This window comes from Lytechinus variegatus, chromosome 13, assembly GCF_018143015.1.
Source record: "Lytechinus variegatus isolate NC3 chromosome 13, Lvar_3.0, whole genome shotgun sequence".
Lineage (NCBI taxonomy): Eukaryota > Metazoa > Echinodermata > Echinoidea > Temnopleuroida > Toxopneustidae > Lytechinus > Lytechinus variegatus.
In genome coordinates, this window is record NC_054752.1 from 20,799,808 (window position 1) to 20,816,208 (window position 16,401).

General features: G+C 36.3%; 1 protein-coding gene across 5 annotated transcripts in view; it reads left to right on the forward strand.

The window, feature by feature from the left end:
- Positions 1–5,574: 5,574 nt before the first annotated feature.
- The window catches only part of LOC121426087 (solute carrier family 23 member 1-like), a 37,712-nt gene continuing 26,885 nt past the window's right edge, over positions 5,575–16,401 (forward strand). For 2 of the 5 annotated variants that reach the window (XM_041622234.1, XM_041622239.1), the window contains exons 1-2: positions 5,576–6,029; positions 14,020–14,369. In XM_041622234.1, coding sequence (XP_041478168.1) covers positions 14,310–14,369 — 60 coding nt within the window. In that variant the 5' untranslated portion in view covers positions 5,576–6,029; positions 14,020–14,309. Of the gene's footprint in view, positions 6,030–13,549; positions 13,601–14,019; positions 14,370–16,401 lie in introns of those variants that run through there. The other 3 variants (XM_041622238.1, XM_041622236.1, XM_041622237.1) reach the window with 3 other exon arrangements.

Genomic DNA, 16,401 nt, shown 5'->3' on the forward strand with positions numbered 1-16,401 from the left:
ATACTCAAATTATGAGAACCAATGCCGGGTTTGTGCCTGCAGACTAGAACATTTTCGTTTGTAATGTTTGTAAGGGATTTCTCTTACAACAAATAGTCGCAGCTCGCAGGAAAGGCTTCCCACCGAACTTGAGAAAATAGACATGATGGAAGCAGTTGCTCAAAATTTCCCGAGGTATCCAACGCTCTAGCTCGCTTTAAAAAATGAAGTTGTTTCAAACAAGGGAGGTAATTGCTTCTAATAGAATATCAGAAAGAAAGCTAAGGAGCGCTACATAAAATAGGGTATTCTATTTTCTATTACATGCCATCCTCTTTGATGAAGGGGGGGGGGGAGGGTCACCTGGACCTGGGATCTGCGCCTGGTGTCGTTTTTTTATTTGGTTTGCTTTGGAGAACACTGTCTGGCACGTAATACGAGACATTGACCTCGCGGCAGTATTCATTGTAATCAAATGAGTATCCATGGAAACGGGGTTTCTGAACTCCAAGAAATCTTTCAAGGAAAATTTTACACCATACCCCTATGTCTGGCCGGGTAGTAATATGGGACGTCACCACTAGCGTACCTAGGGGGGGGGGGGGGCAGAGGGGGGAGACTGCCCCCTGACGAATCACAACCCATACAAGGGACGTGATGTGGTCAAAATTACCGAGAAAATTTGTCAATGTCAAAACAATTCCTAGTAGATTTTAAATAATAATTTGGTTGATTGTGACCTTTTTTTCGGTTGGACACATTTTCAACCAAGAGAATGGCAATTTCTACCCACCCCCTTTTTTATTTATTTTTGGGGGGTTGGTGTAATTTTTGCGATGTCGTTTCTGAACTTACCCCCAATATCATTTTTATATAAGATGAAAAAAAACACAAATAGAACTGCGAAATTCTTAAGTCGTTATTGAATGTCGAGGAGCCTATAGATTTTTTTTTCGGAGGGTACTAAAGTTAGCAATAAAATGGACATGAAATCAGCTTATTATAATATTTGATATAATGATCTTTGGGCTCTGTGTACCGACTTCTTCCTAAAATCAAATTTCTTTTGAAATAATGTCGTGTAAGACTGTAAGAGATATTCACGAACTAAAACTTATAAGAATTCACTTGACTCTGTGTGCCAACTTTTCCTGAAATGTTTCTTTTGAAATGATTTCATGTAAGACTGAAAGAAGTTAAAGCTCGTCTAAAGCAGGTAGCGATGGTCAATAATTTTAGGTTCCATTCATGACATTTGCTCTGGCGACTATTGCTCCGCTGTAAATTCCACGAACTAATTGGTTTGCCAACTTCAACCCTGGATTTAACACTACAACCTATTCTAATAACCCAAACCCTAAACCTAAAATAAAATCCTTTTGGAAGCCAAACCTTTATATTGAAATGAAGCCCGGAGCAATCGTCGCAGGAGCAAATGTCGTGTCGCCGTAATTTGAATTATACCTGGGGGCGTTTCATCAACATTTTTGTAAGACGAGTTGTCAGATCTGACATCTTTCCTTGATTCTGATTGGTTGAGAAGCAATGTTACTATGGTAATTGTCGGATAAAACAGGACTTGTCGGATAAAATCCTTTCATGAAACGCTCCCCTGGATATCATCCAACATTCCAATATTACGAAGGAAAATCTGATGATTCTTTTTAAGTTTTTTTAATTTTATTTCTTCCTCTTTCAAATCGATAAGTTTACAATCACAATTCATATAAATCAGATTTTGAACATGACTTATCAGTATCAATGAGATTACAATTTTTCGAAATTATTACAATGAAGTTAACTGCTCAAAAATATTTCGCTTCCATAATAATGTGAAAGCAGGGGGGGGGGGAACATATCAATCGACAAAAAAATCAGACTTTGTAAAAAGGTGTCTTTTTACCCTGAACAGAATCAAAATAATCTCTTTTGCATAATTGTATATACAAGAATTAAAAAAAAATAAACGTTAAGTAGAGGAAGGTTATTAGCCTAAAAAAGCGTCCCTACACACTCATAACCTTACCTCCCACACCCCCTCCCCCTCATCTCTCCCTGATGATTAGAATTCGACTGACTGACTTTGACTACTAGCGACCTCTCTATTAGCCCTCTGAGTACATAATTTACAAATTCAAAATTGGAAAGCTACAGAGATAGGATTATGGAGTTGTCAGTCCATTCTATGCTTTAAAAGAGGTTTTAAGTAAACAAGAAAAATACACAGGTAATTTATTATGATAAATCATTCACACAATCTGAATTAACAGCAGTACCCCCCCCCCTAAAAAAAAAGATAATAATATTAATAATAAAATAAAAATAAATAAATATATAAATATATAAATAAATAAATAAGTAAATAAATAAATAAGTAAGTAAATAAATATATAAATAGATAGATAAAATGAATAAATAAACAAATAAATAAATAGGGGGTGCGTCGTGGTCTAGTGGTTCTGACTCTTGCCTTTCAAACAGAGGGTCTTGGGTTCGAATCCTAGCCATGGCGTGTTTTCCTTCAGCAAGAAATTTATCCACAATGTGCTGCACTCGACCCAGGTGAGGTAAATGGGTACCGGCAGGAAGTAATTCCTCAAAAGCTGTGCGCACCAGAATCGGTAGACTAGCATAGCCAGGGTAATAAAGGAGCGCCTAGACCACGCAGCAAGGTGGATACGTGCGCTGTACCAAGCTTCTTGGCTATACAAATCCTGAATTATTTGTTATTTATACAAAATGAATAAAATATAATGAAATGAAATAAAATAAATGAATTTTTTAAAAAGATGCAGCATTACCACAATTTCCATCAATTCAAGGGTATATTAAAAAAGAACATGACCTTAATAACGTCATATTTCAATAAACAGCAGTCACTCCTGTTAAGATTTGACAAATAGTATTACATACTTGTGCACGTTCACTATACCTTATTGTTAATTGGGCGTTTTATGTTCATTGAAGCAGCAATCTGTGAAGTTAATGCCCTGTCATGAAAAACATAATAGTTGGCTGCCTGAGATCCACCCCCCACCCTGATGACAGAATATCCATATTTTGTAAGAAAGGGAGATATCTAAGAACTGAAGGGCTTAGAATCCTGGCCACTTCGGACGTCGTAAAAATATCTTTTTAGAAAAGGTGGGACTTCCCCAAACTTATTTGAAAATACTATTTTCTGAACCATTTTAGTGTTTCCTTAAAAAAAATAGCGTGTCGGGCAAAATTTATAAAAGTTGCGAGCAAACATTTCGACATATGTATTACAAAACTCCGATTTTGTGATAGGATTTTGACATGATATTCAGAAAATAATTCCATATTTTGCCCTTCTCTCTTTCTTTGTTTTTTCAGTTGGTAGTGAAAAATGTGGGGTGCACCCCCAGCCATCTCTGTGCGTAAGTGATGCGGGTGGGCTACTCAGCGCCGCTACATTTCTTATAGTACAGTGACATGGTTAACTAGTTTAGGGCAAGTTTGTGACCTTGTATTTCCCACTCATCAAAAATATCTTCCTGTCATTCTGCTATCAACCTGAATGAAGTTTGAACCATCAAGCCATATAGAACATGCTTAAAGGGATGAATGAACTTTTTTTTTAAAGTAGAGTAAATAAAAAGAGGTGTATAATCAACAATACGAGGACATTTTCTTAAATGAAATTTAAATTATTACCTTTCTAAAAAAAAGAAAAGAAATAAAAAAAGGACATCAAATCAAGATCTCCGTACACCCCGCCTGAGTGCACTGACCATCAGGTATGGTCAGTTACAATATTACAATAGTAAAATCATCCGTACATCTTGATACAAGAGATCTCATATGTATCGATTTTGCAGATGAATAACTATGGAATATAAAGTTGCACTTCTCAGACCTATTATCCCCCCCCCCCTATTTTTCTTCCACTTTTCACTGCTTGAAAATAGGCATAGGAGGTAGTCTACCCTTTCCTATTGTAGCAATACGAATTCTCTACACAGAAACTAAACAGGTAGATAAACAAGTAAATATATATACAAGAAATAAAGTTATATAAGTTTATCACGAAAATACCTCTATACTAGTAAAGCACATGCGTGCAACATTCATTGGCTATATCGCCCATTCTCTTTCTTAGGGGAGAGGGTGGAAGCCCGGGGGCACTTCCATTAACGAGTGGATAGCATAATCGACCACGGGGTCTCGAAAAGCACCCTAAACACGTATTTTCCATATTCTGAAAATGCATCACTTAACGAGTATTGGCGTATGAAACCCTACCCTTAACAAGTATTGAAAACAAAACGATATACCCAGAAGCGGATTTAGAGGGGGGTGTTGCAATCCCCCCCCCCCACACACACACACCAAAAAAAAAACCTGGGGACCTTTTTTTTTAATCTTATTTTTTTTTTAAACTAGTAATTTTATTCTATGTATTTATTTATTTCATTATTATTATTTTTTTTTTTGGGGGGGGTTCGGCGAACAAATGTCACAGAGTCCCTTGCCCCCCCCCCCCCATCAGCTTTTTTGAGGACACGAGCCACCGCCGAAGTGACAAGCTAGGCCAGCGTTGCCGATTCTCATCCCCAAAATCCCCACATTAAAAAAAAAAATTGGGGGATTGTTGATATTTGACTGAGATTTGCCAGTGAGTATCAGTGACAAGCTGTTCATAATAAAGGTATTAGGCTAACAGTGCTTATTCCAAGGTCCCCAATTCTTTGTATCTGTGTTGTTAACTGGCCTTACATTGCAGGAAAATGCAACTTAATTTTACAAATTTTCATGGGGGTTAATTTGGCAACGACATCTATACCAAAAATAGTGGTGTTTTAGATGCAAGAAAACGCCATTTTCACACACAGATATTCAAAAAATTTCCCTACTGTGGGAGGGGGGACAGTCCGGGACACCCCCTCCCACACCCTCCCCCCCTCGCTCGCTCCGCTCGCTTGGACTCGGTCGCTACGCTTCCTCGCTCCCCTTTTTAAAAAGCTGGATCCGCCCCTGATACCATTGGCAAGTATTCCTTGAATTGACCCCTAATCAAGTACAGCGATATTTCCCGGGATATTTCAATTGTTATATCACGGACGTCGGCCGTCGGTTTTAAATAAACCCATGTAGGTGGATTTGGACGGTGGGGCTGTAGTACAGCCCCACCTCCCACAGTCCTCGCGCAAATCTTACTCTGAACACATCGTGTTGGCCCTTGGGGCAAAAAGTGCATCCTTTATGAAACATTTTATTCTTAATTTTGTATACCCTCGCAAATTTGACCCTAAACACGTCGCCTTCCTCGCGAAAATATATTCCCATTTTTGATTATTTTAGTGATTTTGACACCCTTATTACGTTACGTAACGTGCCCTATCTTGAAAAAGACATCCTTTTTACGTTTTTTTTTTGGGAGGGGGGGGGGTCGCGCATGGTATCCACTCGTCAATGTAAGTGCCCCCACCCCTCCCCCTCCCGGGTGGAAGGGGCACATGAAATAGGAGACTGTGACGTAATAAATATTTTCTTTTCCTGCTTTTATCACCCGGCGACATGCTTGATAACAGCCAATTGAGTAAACTTTTCAGCCAACAGAACTTCGCATGTCTAAGACAGAAACTGCTATTCTTTAAATATTGATTAACCTGAGTCTAAAAGCCATGTTATTGTCTTGGTCTGGTCTTCAGTGATTCAACACCGAATAGTGTTTTAGTGCACGCTACCGTCTAATGCATGGTATATCTATCTTACGTTGACAAGGAATGAAGCTCTTCGGAGCATGCCGTAGAATGGGAACATGGAAAATGAGCTATAAAGTTTGACTGTCTTGTCAGAGTTTCATGTTTCAGTCGTCTAGATTCTGTCATCCTGTATTTGATCATTATACATTTTCGGTTGTGCGAGACGTCTGCGATCTACCGTCTGTACAGCCTATCGAGCTATCGCAGCTGGCAAACTGTAGGTACATATAGATCTTTATACATGTATATATAATGACACGAGCTCTCTTGGAGGAACGTTTTCGGAACGCTGAAGAACGTTCACCAGATGTAATGGGATAGGTAAGCAACATATAAATTACATTCATTTTAAAATCATATTAAAGCAGTAAATTAAACTAAGCAGCGAAATGTTTGAATATAAATATATAAGCCTATATATATATATATATATATATATATATATATATATATATATATATATATATATATATATATATATATGTATATGTATATATATACATATTTATGACAGATCTTCGGAACGCTAAAGGACTTAGTAATTATATATTTCTTGGCGCATATTTCTAAATTAGATGCTCTTGAATTGTTTTCGTGACTTGATCACTGAAGTTTTATCCATTCACTAACTGCGCTTCAAGATGTTCCGCATGTGCTGACAAAATATGTTGTGTGTTGGTGCGCAGTCGAAAATCAATTAATAGTTTCCGTTACATTATGATCTATCCATTTCCAAATTACACGCACATGCTAGCGCGATTCCGAGCATTTTTTCTCCATCATGTCCATAAATATCCCAGTGTATACACTGGGATAAGATTATATCATTGAATTTAAACTGAATCAAATTAATCAGTTTTATACTTAACAATTTTGAACGATTTGCCATTATATGGTGATTTGTGAAACTCATTGATACAATGTCGTTGTTATTACTATTATCATAACAATCATGTGTTATAATGATCATCATTCCATCATTAGCGAGGGTCAACTTTAGATCATTACCATTGTAAAAATCAGTACGACGATAACTATCAATTGCATTTCATTTAAATTGCATTACGAGTTTCTTCCATAACCGTACCATTTATACCCGTCTTGGTCCAGTTTACGTAAAATGTGTTAAAATAATCCTCCTCTTTCTGGATCAGAATGTATTGCAATTAATTTAACAAACAACATCGCCTCCTCTGGGTAGCCTACACAAGAATGAATTCTACACTTTATTAATGCCACTCAGCTGCTCTGTCATGTCAGTTGATCAAGTTTATTGTTTAGAATAACAATAGATTTCTTACTCCCCCACTTTTTTTACGAAAGCCTTCCACATTCGTCATTATAAGCACAATAATGAAATCATGTATCTATGTTGATTTACTCACAAATGAGTCAATGAATCATGAAAAGAATCTAAGTTAATATTATTTTCATTTTTCATCTAAACCTTGGGTTGATTCAGTGGCGCAACAAGCCAATCAAAACAAATGAGAGGAGGGCATATGGTGTATGGGGCGTACTTTTTACAAATTCGCAAACGAAGCGAGGATTTGGTCCCTTTTTTTACTAAAAATCAAATATCGGAATAGATTTTAAAAGCCTGAGTATCTGAAAATTATATCCTATTTCACAATTTTTACCTTTTATGGTTATTTTCTTTTCTCCTTGGTTTTTTTTTTCTCGGTCGTGGAACTTTTCGGAGGGCAGTACCCCCCCCCATTGGCGGCGGAGCAGAAGATTATCTTTTGTGTTTGGGGGGGGGGGGGACGGCTATTGTTGCGTCCCCCCCAAACACAATAAATAATCCTCTGCTCCGCCGCCTATGCCCCCCCCTCCTCCCAAAAGTGAGGTACATGAGGCAATAAGAACAACGAATCGGATTTGAATGCCACTGGAAGTTGTGATCATAACACCTGATGAAAGCTACGACAATCGTGCGATTTGATTGGTTGGGAGCAAATTTTTAAAGAATCTCAGAATTCGTTACTGAAACCGATTTTTTAAACAGGTTGCAGAGGGTGACAAGAATGTTTCTCTTTATCCCTTCTTGGCACGTCTTCGCGGTCTTGCCTTGAAAGCCGAGAGCGGAATTGATCCTTCAAATTAAAGGTCTTTGTTTGAAGAGAGTGCACTTTTTAGTTTCTTTTTTGGCAAGTCAAACAAAAAAAGTACTTTTAGCAGACGCGACTGAGGTCAAGGGTAAGATCACTGACATGGCGGATGAATATCCGAGAGCGGTGATTGCCTATCATTTTAGTGTACACTCCTGCCAGTGGCGGATCCAGGATTTCTTAGGGAGGAGGAGGCACAAAAGGAAAAAGGGGGTCCACTTTTTCTTCAAAAAGTTTGACAGGAAGTCGGACAAGAAAACGAGTAAAAAAAGGTTAAAGGCCCGACTCCTTTTGAACAACCCAAGTCCATTAATTCATTGACATTAACCCAAATCATACAGCTCCCTCGACGACATGCAGGGCCAGAAATGTATACTTTTCTATTTATAAGAATTTCCCCCTGGGGCGCCCCCCCAAAAAAAAATGTAGTCATCCCAGAGGCTAAATATTAAAAGATATTAAACAAATGTTGTCACATTTGAATGTTTTCACAGACCAATGGCGCTAAACGATTACCTTTCTTTATCAGCAGCAGTAGCAGCAGCAACAACAAAAATTACCCAGATTATACTCGACAGCTGTGCTTTTTATAATTTCCAGAGGCATTAGTTTTTTTTTAATGCACCACCACTTCTGGGAAACAACTTAATCCTACAGTAAATTCGAATCTAAATTTATTATGATTCTATTTCTTATTACCCTTTTCGGTATATATTCTATATTTTGTATCAGCATTGGTGTCATGATTGTTGAAAATGCACAGAGTACATTGTGAGGTCATAGCTAATTTAGCTATGATTTCCACTCTTCTTTTGCACCCCACCTCTACACCCGTTTGGATCCCCGATCACAATATAACCTTGGTAGTTGAACGAAACAAATTCTTACAAAATCGTCTGTTTTTCTTCCAAACACCACCACTTTAAGTTCCAAGCCTCCACAAATACCCCCTTTATACAAAAAAGGTGTCAAGTTGTTTCGTAAGTGGTGGATCTTTACAAGTGAAATTCAATATTTTATGTTTTCTCTGCGTGACATGGTCAATTGAAAGCACGCAATGCAGAATCACCGCCAAAGTTCTCGATCGCATTCCGTGAAATTGATGCCTGTCAATTACTTTTGTTGTCAGGTAATCGGTGCTATGGTTATGATGATGATTGGCAAAAAAAATGTAACAGTATTTCAATTCACGTTTCGTACATCTTACCCCCTGCATTTTGCTTTAATCTGAAAAATCGTATATTATTTTTACAAAATTACTTTGAAAATAAGGACGAATTGGCAGGATTATCATTGGTTTTTTTTATTGTTGTTGATTTTGATTCGTAGCTCGCAATCACCCATAAGCATTCATTGTTGTGTTTTTTGTACATTATTTGTTTTATAAACTCATTTATTTATTTTCCAAGCCTCAAACCAAAATAAAACTTCTTCCATGAGTATAAGGTTGGATGAATATTAATATTATGATTAATTTTTTACCGAATTTCAAAGTTGGTTTATTTTCATGTAAATATCACATGATATTCATCTATTTTTGTTTGAAGCCCGCGGGTTTGAAGTTGCTTTTATTGACTTCATTCAATACAGTGTAATTCATTTTCGAGTGACCTAATACAACAAGTGTAGGTGTGTAATTGTTTAAACATTCATTTGACTTGATTAAAAAATACACATGTAATAATCTTAAATAAACTGAGAGCCCCCCCCCCCCCTCTACATACTAACGCACAAATAATTTAAAAAAACCAAAACAACTGATTAACATTCAAGAAAGAAAACACATTCAACAAGCAAAGCACATGTGCTTGACCACGTTGGATATCGTTTTGGTTTTATTACACACTCGTAAAATAGTTGGGTAAAAAATTCGCAACTTTTAAGCAACCCTGGGCAACATAGTCTCCACACAACTATTGGTTAAAATCTGCCCAAATCGGGTAATAACAACTAATAACTGGGTTATAAATTTGCTTAAATGGATAATAATTACCCAGAATAAAAATTATTTTTTACAAACATACATTACCCAACACAGTGAACAGTATGTTGCCCAACATTTTAAATGTGCAGGCGCTTATGTCATCTCATTTTTTTCATTAGTAGGTAATACTTTTGGGGTTGTCAATGTTCCTCGCATTCACACGCACAAGATGCGCTTGGGAAAAGAAACAGCACACTTTCCCCGAGGGGAAACAAAAGACGTGATATCGACAACATAATCCCAGATTTATTACGTTTATGTTACTTGTGCAAATATTTTGATCCGTCTGTTTACTGCGAGTCTTATTTGAGCGCAGAAAGGATTTAAAGATGTACTCTGGCCCCAAATGAACAATAAAATTACAGATTCGAAAAAAGCTTATATATCGAAATCGGATAACCAAATAACTGAATTTCAAAGTTGTGTTCTACTTCGGTAAATGAGTGAGATTATGATGTCAAATCGCCTCCTTCCATTTTATTTGTTTCATTTTATGAAATCTTTACATTTATGATACTTCTTTCATACTTGTGTATTGATCAGTGTCTGTATTCTATGTTTTGCAACGGTGATGAGCTCGCGCTGGTATGCGCTTAATTTCTTAAAACAAAAAAAGAATTATTTTCAGAAAGGGACAGAAAGGAACGGAATATTATTGTCAAATGATAAAGTAATAAAAAATGCGAGAATATTCCCTCCATGAGTTATGATAGCCTAATTTTTATTTTCTAGTTATTTTAAGAAAAGGAAATGAACTCCATAAAAGACGAAAGACATTTTGTTTCCCACCCCACGAATATAGTGCATCCCTGGATGACCACACCTTAAAGGACTAGTCCATCCCAACAAAAACTTGATTTGAATAAAAAGAGAAAAATTCAACAAGCATAACACTGAAAATTTCATCAAAATCGGATGTAAAATAAGAAAGTTATGATATTTTAAATTTTCGCTTCATTTCACAAAACAGTTATATGCAGATCTCGGTCTGTATGCAAATGAGGGAACTGATGTCATCACTCACTCACTATTTCTTTTGTATTTTATTATATGAAAAATGAAATATTTTGATTTTCTTGTCATTGTCATGTGAAATGAAGTTTTATTCCTCCCTGAATACGTGGAATTCCATTATTTTAACATTTTGTTGTTCAGGCAAGGGATAATCATCAAATTCGTAAAATTGAAATAATGAAATAATTCAAACAATAAAAAACAAAAGAAATAGTGAGTGAGTGACATCATCGACTCTACATTTGGATGTAACTGGCTCGTTCGTATAACTATTTGGTTAAGAATAAGCGAAACTTTGAAATGTCATAACTTTATTATTTTGCTTCCGATTTTGATGAAATTTTCAGCATTGTACTTGTCTGATTTTTCTGAGGTGGTTTTGACCTTTAACATCATAATCCCTATCAGCTGGTGCGATGAGAAACTTTTACAATTTATTTGCTCTTTTTCCGACTTCGATGATCATAGTGTTGCAATGTTATGAATCTTCGATGTCGCTATATATCGTCAACAGAAATAATGATTTTACCTGTCTAGGAAGCCGGGAAACCCCTTTGAATCTCTTATTTTTTGTTTAAGATTGAAGCGATGCACCACACGATAGGACCACAGGGGTCGCATGAATTCACCATAATAAATCGCTTAAGTGCTTGATGATTGAACTTGTGTTTTGAGGGAAGGGCTCAAGAAGAAAACATACATGTGACACCCAGCTGCTCAAAAGTTATGATTTACGGGGAGGGGAGTGATGGTGTTAATTGCGGTGGTTGTAGCAGTGGAGGTTAGCATGGTGATGGTGATGATGATGATGCTGGTGATGATGATGCTGGTGATGATGATGATGATGTTGATGATGATGATGTTGATGATGATGATGATGATGACGATGATGATGATGATGATGATGATAGTGATGATGATGGTGATGATGATGATGATGACGATGATGATGATGATGATGATGATGATAATGATGATGATTGGGATGAAGCAACCTCGTTGAAATGATAACTCAAGAGACAATCATGTACATTTACTATGTACACATGAGTATTTATTCAGGTTCTTCAAAACTTCACAAAGTTCCAAGTTCCAATGTTTGATAAGAGAGTGACCGTATGTACACTCAATGAGTTAGGCGTCCTGTTGATGGTGGAAGACTAACTAACTCCCATCTCCCCCAGTTTCCCATATTTATACCTAAATTTATTCAAATGAATCTCTTGTCACTTCTGGCAAACAAAACATAACATTTATATAAGGTGAAAGCCCTCCCCTTGGAAACTGGAATTGTCCAATCGAATATTTACATCTCAGTAAGTTTCAAGCATCCCAACCCAATGATGCTGACAGGACTTTCTTCCCCTAAAAGCAGCTGACCATTAAACAACATGGTTACATGGATGAGATGGGAACGTGTGCAACATGGATGAGCCATGGTCAGAAACTGGTCAGAACATAACATGAAATATCATCATGGACTCATAATTGTGACAGGTAGGATTGACCTGGGACCTGTCCAGTTGAAAACAACAGGTGTCATGTGCTACTACCCAAATCACATGTGAAAATTAATAACCCCTCATAACACAGGTGACACACATTGTCACAATGATGATGATGACGACAACGATGACGACGACGATGATGATGATGATGATGACGACGATACTGATGATGATTGATGATGATGACGATGATGATGATGATGGCGATGATGGTAATCATGGTGATGATGATGATTAAGATGGTGGTAGTGTTGTACGTTATGGGGGCCTGTTCTATGTTGTATTATAAATCATATCAATCGGTCTATGATGGTGATCCTACGTCCAATGATAAAATCCCTCTTCTCTACATGCCCCTTCTCATAAAATTCAAATCCTGATCTCAGAATTAACGTGAGTCCGATTGCAACTCATTTTGCGACGGGCAATGACGGCGCAATGACGGATTCATGGTCTTAACTGCACGTATTTTGTCTGAGAGTTTAAGGATTAAGTCTAATCCGCTGAATAAGCAATATGATTTTAAAAGGCTGATGGTCTGCCTCACATTAAAAAACTCAATAATCAGGTTCGTACCAAGCTAAAGTTTGAATGAATTTATACCTTTTATTTCGTTCACGAGTTAATCTAGCGGTCACTGCTTCCGAAAATATACAATTAGACTAAATGATAATATACCCTCCACCATTTCCGTTAGACACACTCTCGATTTGCAACACCTTTCCGATAAAGTTGTATGACCCTATTGGCAAAGCAATATATATAATTATAGTAAATAGTGGTAGTAAAATACGAGCTGTGATTGGCTGGATTTGTACCACGTGACCTCCCTTCAAAAAGTTATATTGTACATATGTACAATATAACTTTCGATTTTTGGATGGCAAAATCCACGATGGGGGCTTAGATTAAGGGATCTATTTACTATAATAAATAGTGAACGTTCTATCATACAATATTACTGGCCTATATGAACTCCAAATATAAAATTATCCCTCGTGCAAGCCTATTTCACCTCGGCCTTCGGCCTCGGTGAAATAAACCTGCACTCGGGATAATTTTATATTTGTCGTACATATAATCCAGTATATTGTACAATAGATTGTACACTATTTATATAATATTGAATACCTCGGTATTATCATGGACTGGTATTATTGACCAGTACCATTGTCTATCATCTTTCATGGCCATATCGCGGATAATATAGCGCTTCATCCTTCATCTACATAGAGCCAAGGCAGTATTCAAAACTCCCAAACTATACTTGATAAAGTGAGTGTACTGTTTATGCACCTTGTGACCACTCTTATTTTTGTACTCTTGTGAGCCAGAATTTGATCTGCGACTTATGAAAACAGGCTTGTTTTTTCCGCTTTTCCGCTTTTTTACTTTGCGTTTCTGATTCATAATTAGGCAGAATTAGACTTATATCCATGCGCCGTTGGATTTTGTAACTGTCCTGACTTGTATAAAGTTGTGCATTTTTGTCTTTCTTAATAAGTTTTTTGTTGGCGCACTTTGGGTGAACGTTTTGAATAGGAGCTGGCGACTTTTGTCAATGATTGATTAATGTCTTTGGTTCCTTAATAGGAGGTATATTTATATCTAATGTATTAAAAGTAGGGGTTTCATGCCATTGGTGAAGAAGATTTAATCATTATCTTCGTCTGCGTTTCTGTTCTTGTCTACAGATGTTCGTTTGTCCTCTGGTCAGTCACAACATGCCAAATATTTGTTGGATTTGAACGATCGTCCTTTTAATCAGTCACAACAAAGAAACGTCACCTTTTAACCAATCCGAATCCAAGGACTTTCTAGCCAATCAAAAGATAGATACGCCATCCTCCAGCCAATTGGATTCATTACAAGTCATCTCAAAGCCAGTCAACTTGGAGGGACACCACCTTCTGACCAATCAGAGTACAGGAAACCAGTTGACTGACCAATCAGAAGAAGGGAACAATAATTTGTAATAAATAAAATGGAGGAATCAGATGAACTGAAGAAGAATGGAGACATTGAGCTTTCCAGTCAGCCAAACGTAAGTCATTCATCATTAGTAGTTCCAATTTGTCTGGTCTATCTTTTAAGAAGATAGAAATAAACTACGAACATAATGAAAAATAGCACAATGTTTAAGCCTGTCAAAGATAATAAGTTGTTTACCTTTCTGTGTAATTATTTTAACTTTAAAAACAACTTGTGTAAGAAGTTTCAAACAGTTGTTTAAAAAGTTGAAACAGTTGTTTAGAAAGTTGAAACAGTTGTTTAAAAAGTTTAAACAGTTGTTTAAAAAGTTTAAACAGTAGTTGTTAGAGTGACGGGCTTATGCACTGTGTTAAAAATTTTAACAACGTCTTTACAGTGTATATAGGGGAAAAAACAGTTGTGTACGGATGGGGGTGGTGTGGCTTGGATAGATTCAAAAGTGTCACGATTAGGAATGAGGGAAACAAGAAGAAAACAAAAGGGTAAAATAAAAGGGTAAACTATGAAAATAATGTTTTTTGTGAATATTAAAGGGGAATGATACCCTTGGAACAAGTAGGCTTGTGTCGAAACAGAAAAATCAAAGAATAAGAACAAAGAAAGTTTGAGAAAAATCGGACAAATAATGAGAATGTTATGAGCATTTGAATATTGCAATCACTAATGCTATAAAGATCCTCCCATTGACACTGCGACGAGGATGTGTTATGTCACATGTGAACAACTTTCCCTTTGATGGACTATAAAATACCTTCAAAATGTCTCTTTTTGCTTTTTCTTTATGGTGATCGAAACTCTTTATTCATAATGAATTCTTTAAAAATCTGTATTACATACCCTCTTATAGAAAGAATATATACTCTACTGATAGATGTGAAAAAGAGGCAGTTTAAGTGAAATATATACTAAAGTAATGGGGAGAGTTGTTCACAAGTGAAATCACACATCTTTGTCGCATTGCTAATTTGAGGATCTCCATGGCATTAGTGATCGCAAAATTCAAATACTCATAACTGTTTTATTATTTGTCTGACTTTTCTCATACTTTCGTTAATCTGTTTCTGGTCGCATGTCATAAGGTGGTCCAATTTCGCGAACAGGGTAAAAATGGTCAAAAATCTTATTTTTTGATATGTTATAGCTATTACCATTCTCTAAATAATGAAAAAGTTTGAAGTCTCAAATACCGTTATTTTTCCTTAAAATGACTAATTAACAGCTAATTATTACATAGATGTCAATGTAAATGTGAATTTTGAAATGTGTTTTTCTCAAATTGGACCTGCTGCACATAAAATGGTGTCAAAAGTTAATGCAACATTGGATCACCCTAGTATTTTGCAGTTATAATCTTGAAACATCAATGATTAAATCTGTACCAAAAATTGAATAATCATCTATTATTTTATGCATATTAATTATACTAATTAATTAACAGTATTTAATTTCACATTTTTGCCCCCAAAATACCTGTCACTGTATTTGTATGCTTGGCAAAATGACAACATCATGGGTAGAAATGTTTGTTGCAATGATACACAACATTTGTACTAAAAATTAAGATTACAAATTAGATAATTAACCAAATCTGTCCGGTTTACTAATTGATAAGGTTGCAGATCAGAGCTGACATACACATGTATTCCATTGCTGCATATTTTCAAAATTGTCAAATTTTTATGACATTTAGTTGTTCCCTGCTTTAAAATGCCCAGAAATATGAGGATATCAGTCATATTACATATTATAGTAAGTTGTTAATTAGGTTTAATTAATATTTTATCATTTACCGCATCCACCGGCTCCGCATCCACCGGCTCCACCACCCCTGTTACTTCATACTTAATGTGCTATAGTTTTTGTTCCTGATATTGTATTGATCTAATTCATAGTAATATATTTAGCCTATAGTTCTAGCTTCAAAATGAGATATTACTCAATAAATTTGGTCAAGATGCTGTGATGTAGCAACAATTTATCCATGGCACTGTGTGGAAAATTGTTCATACGCCACCCTTTTTGCATACCCAACTTATGAAATGTGACCTTTTTTTATTTTTCTATTTTCACACAAGCTATCTTGT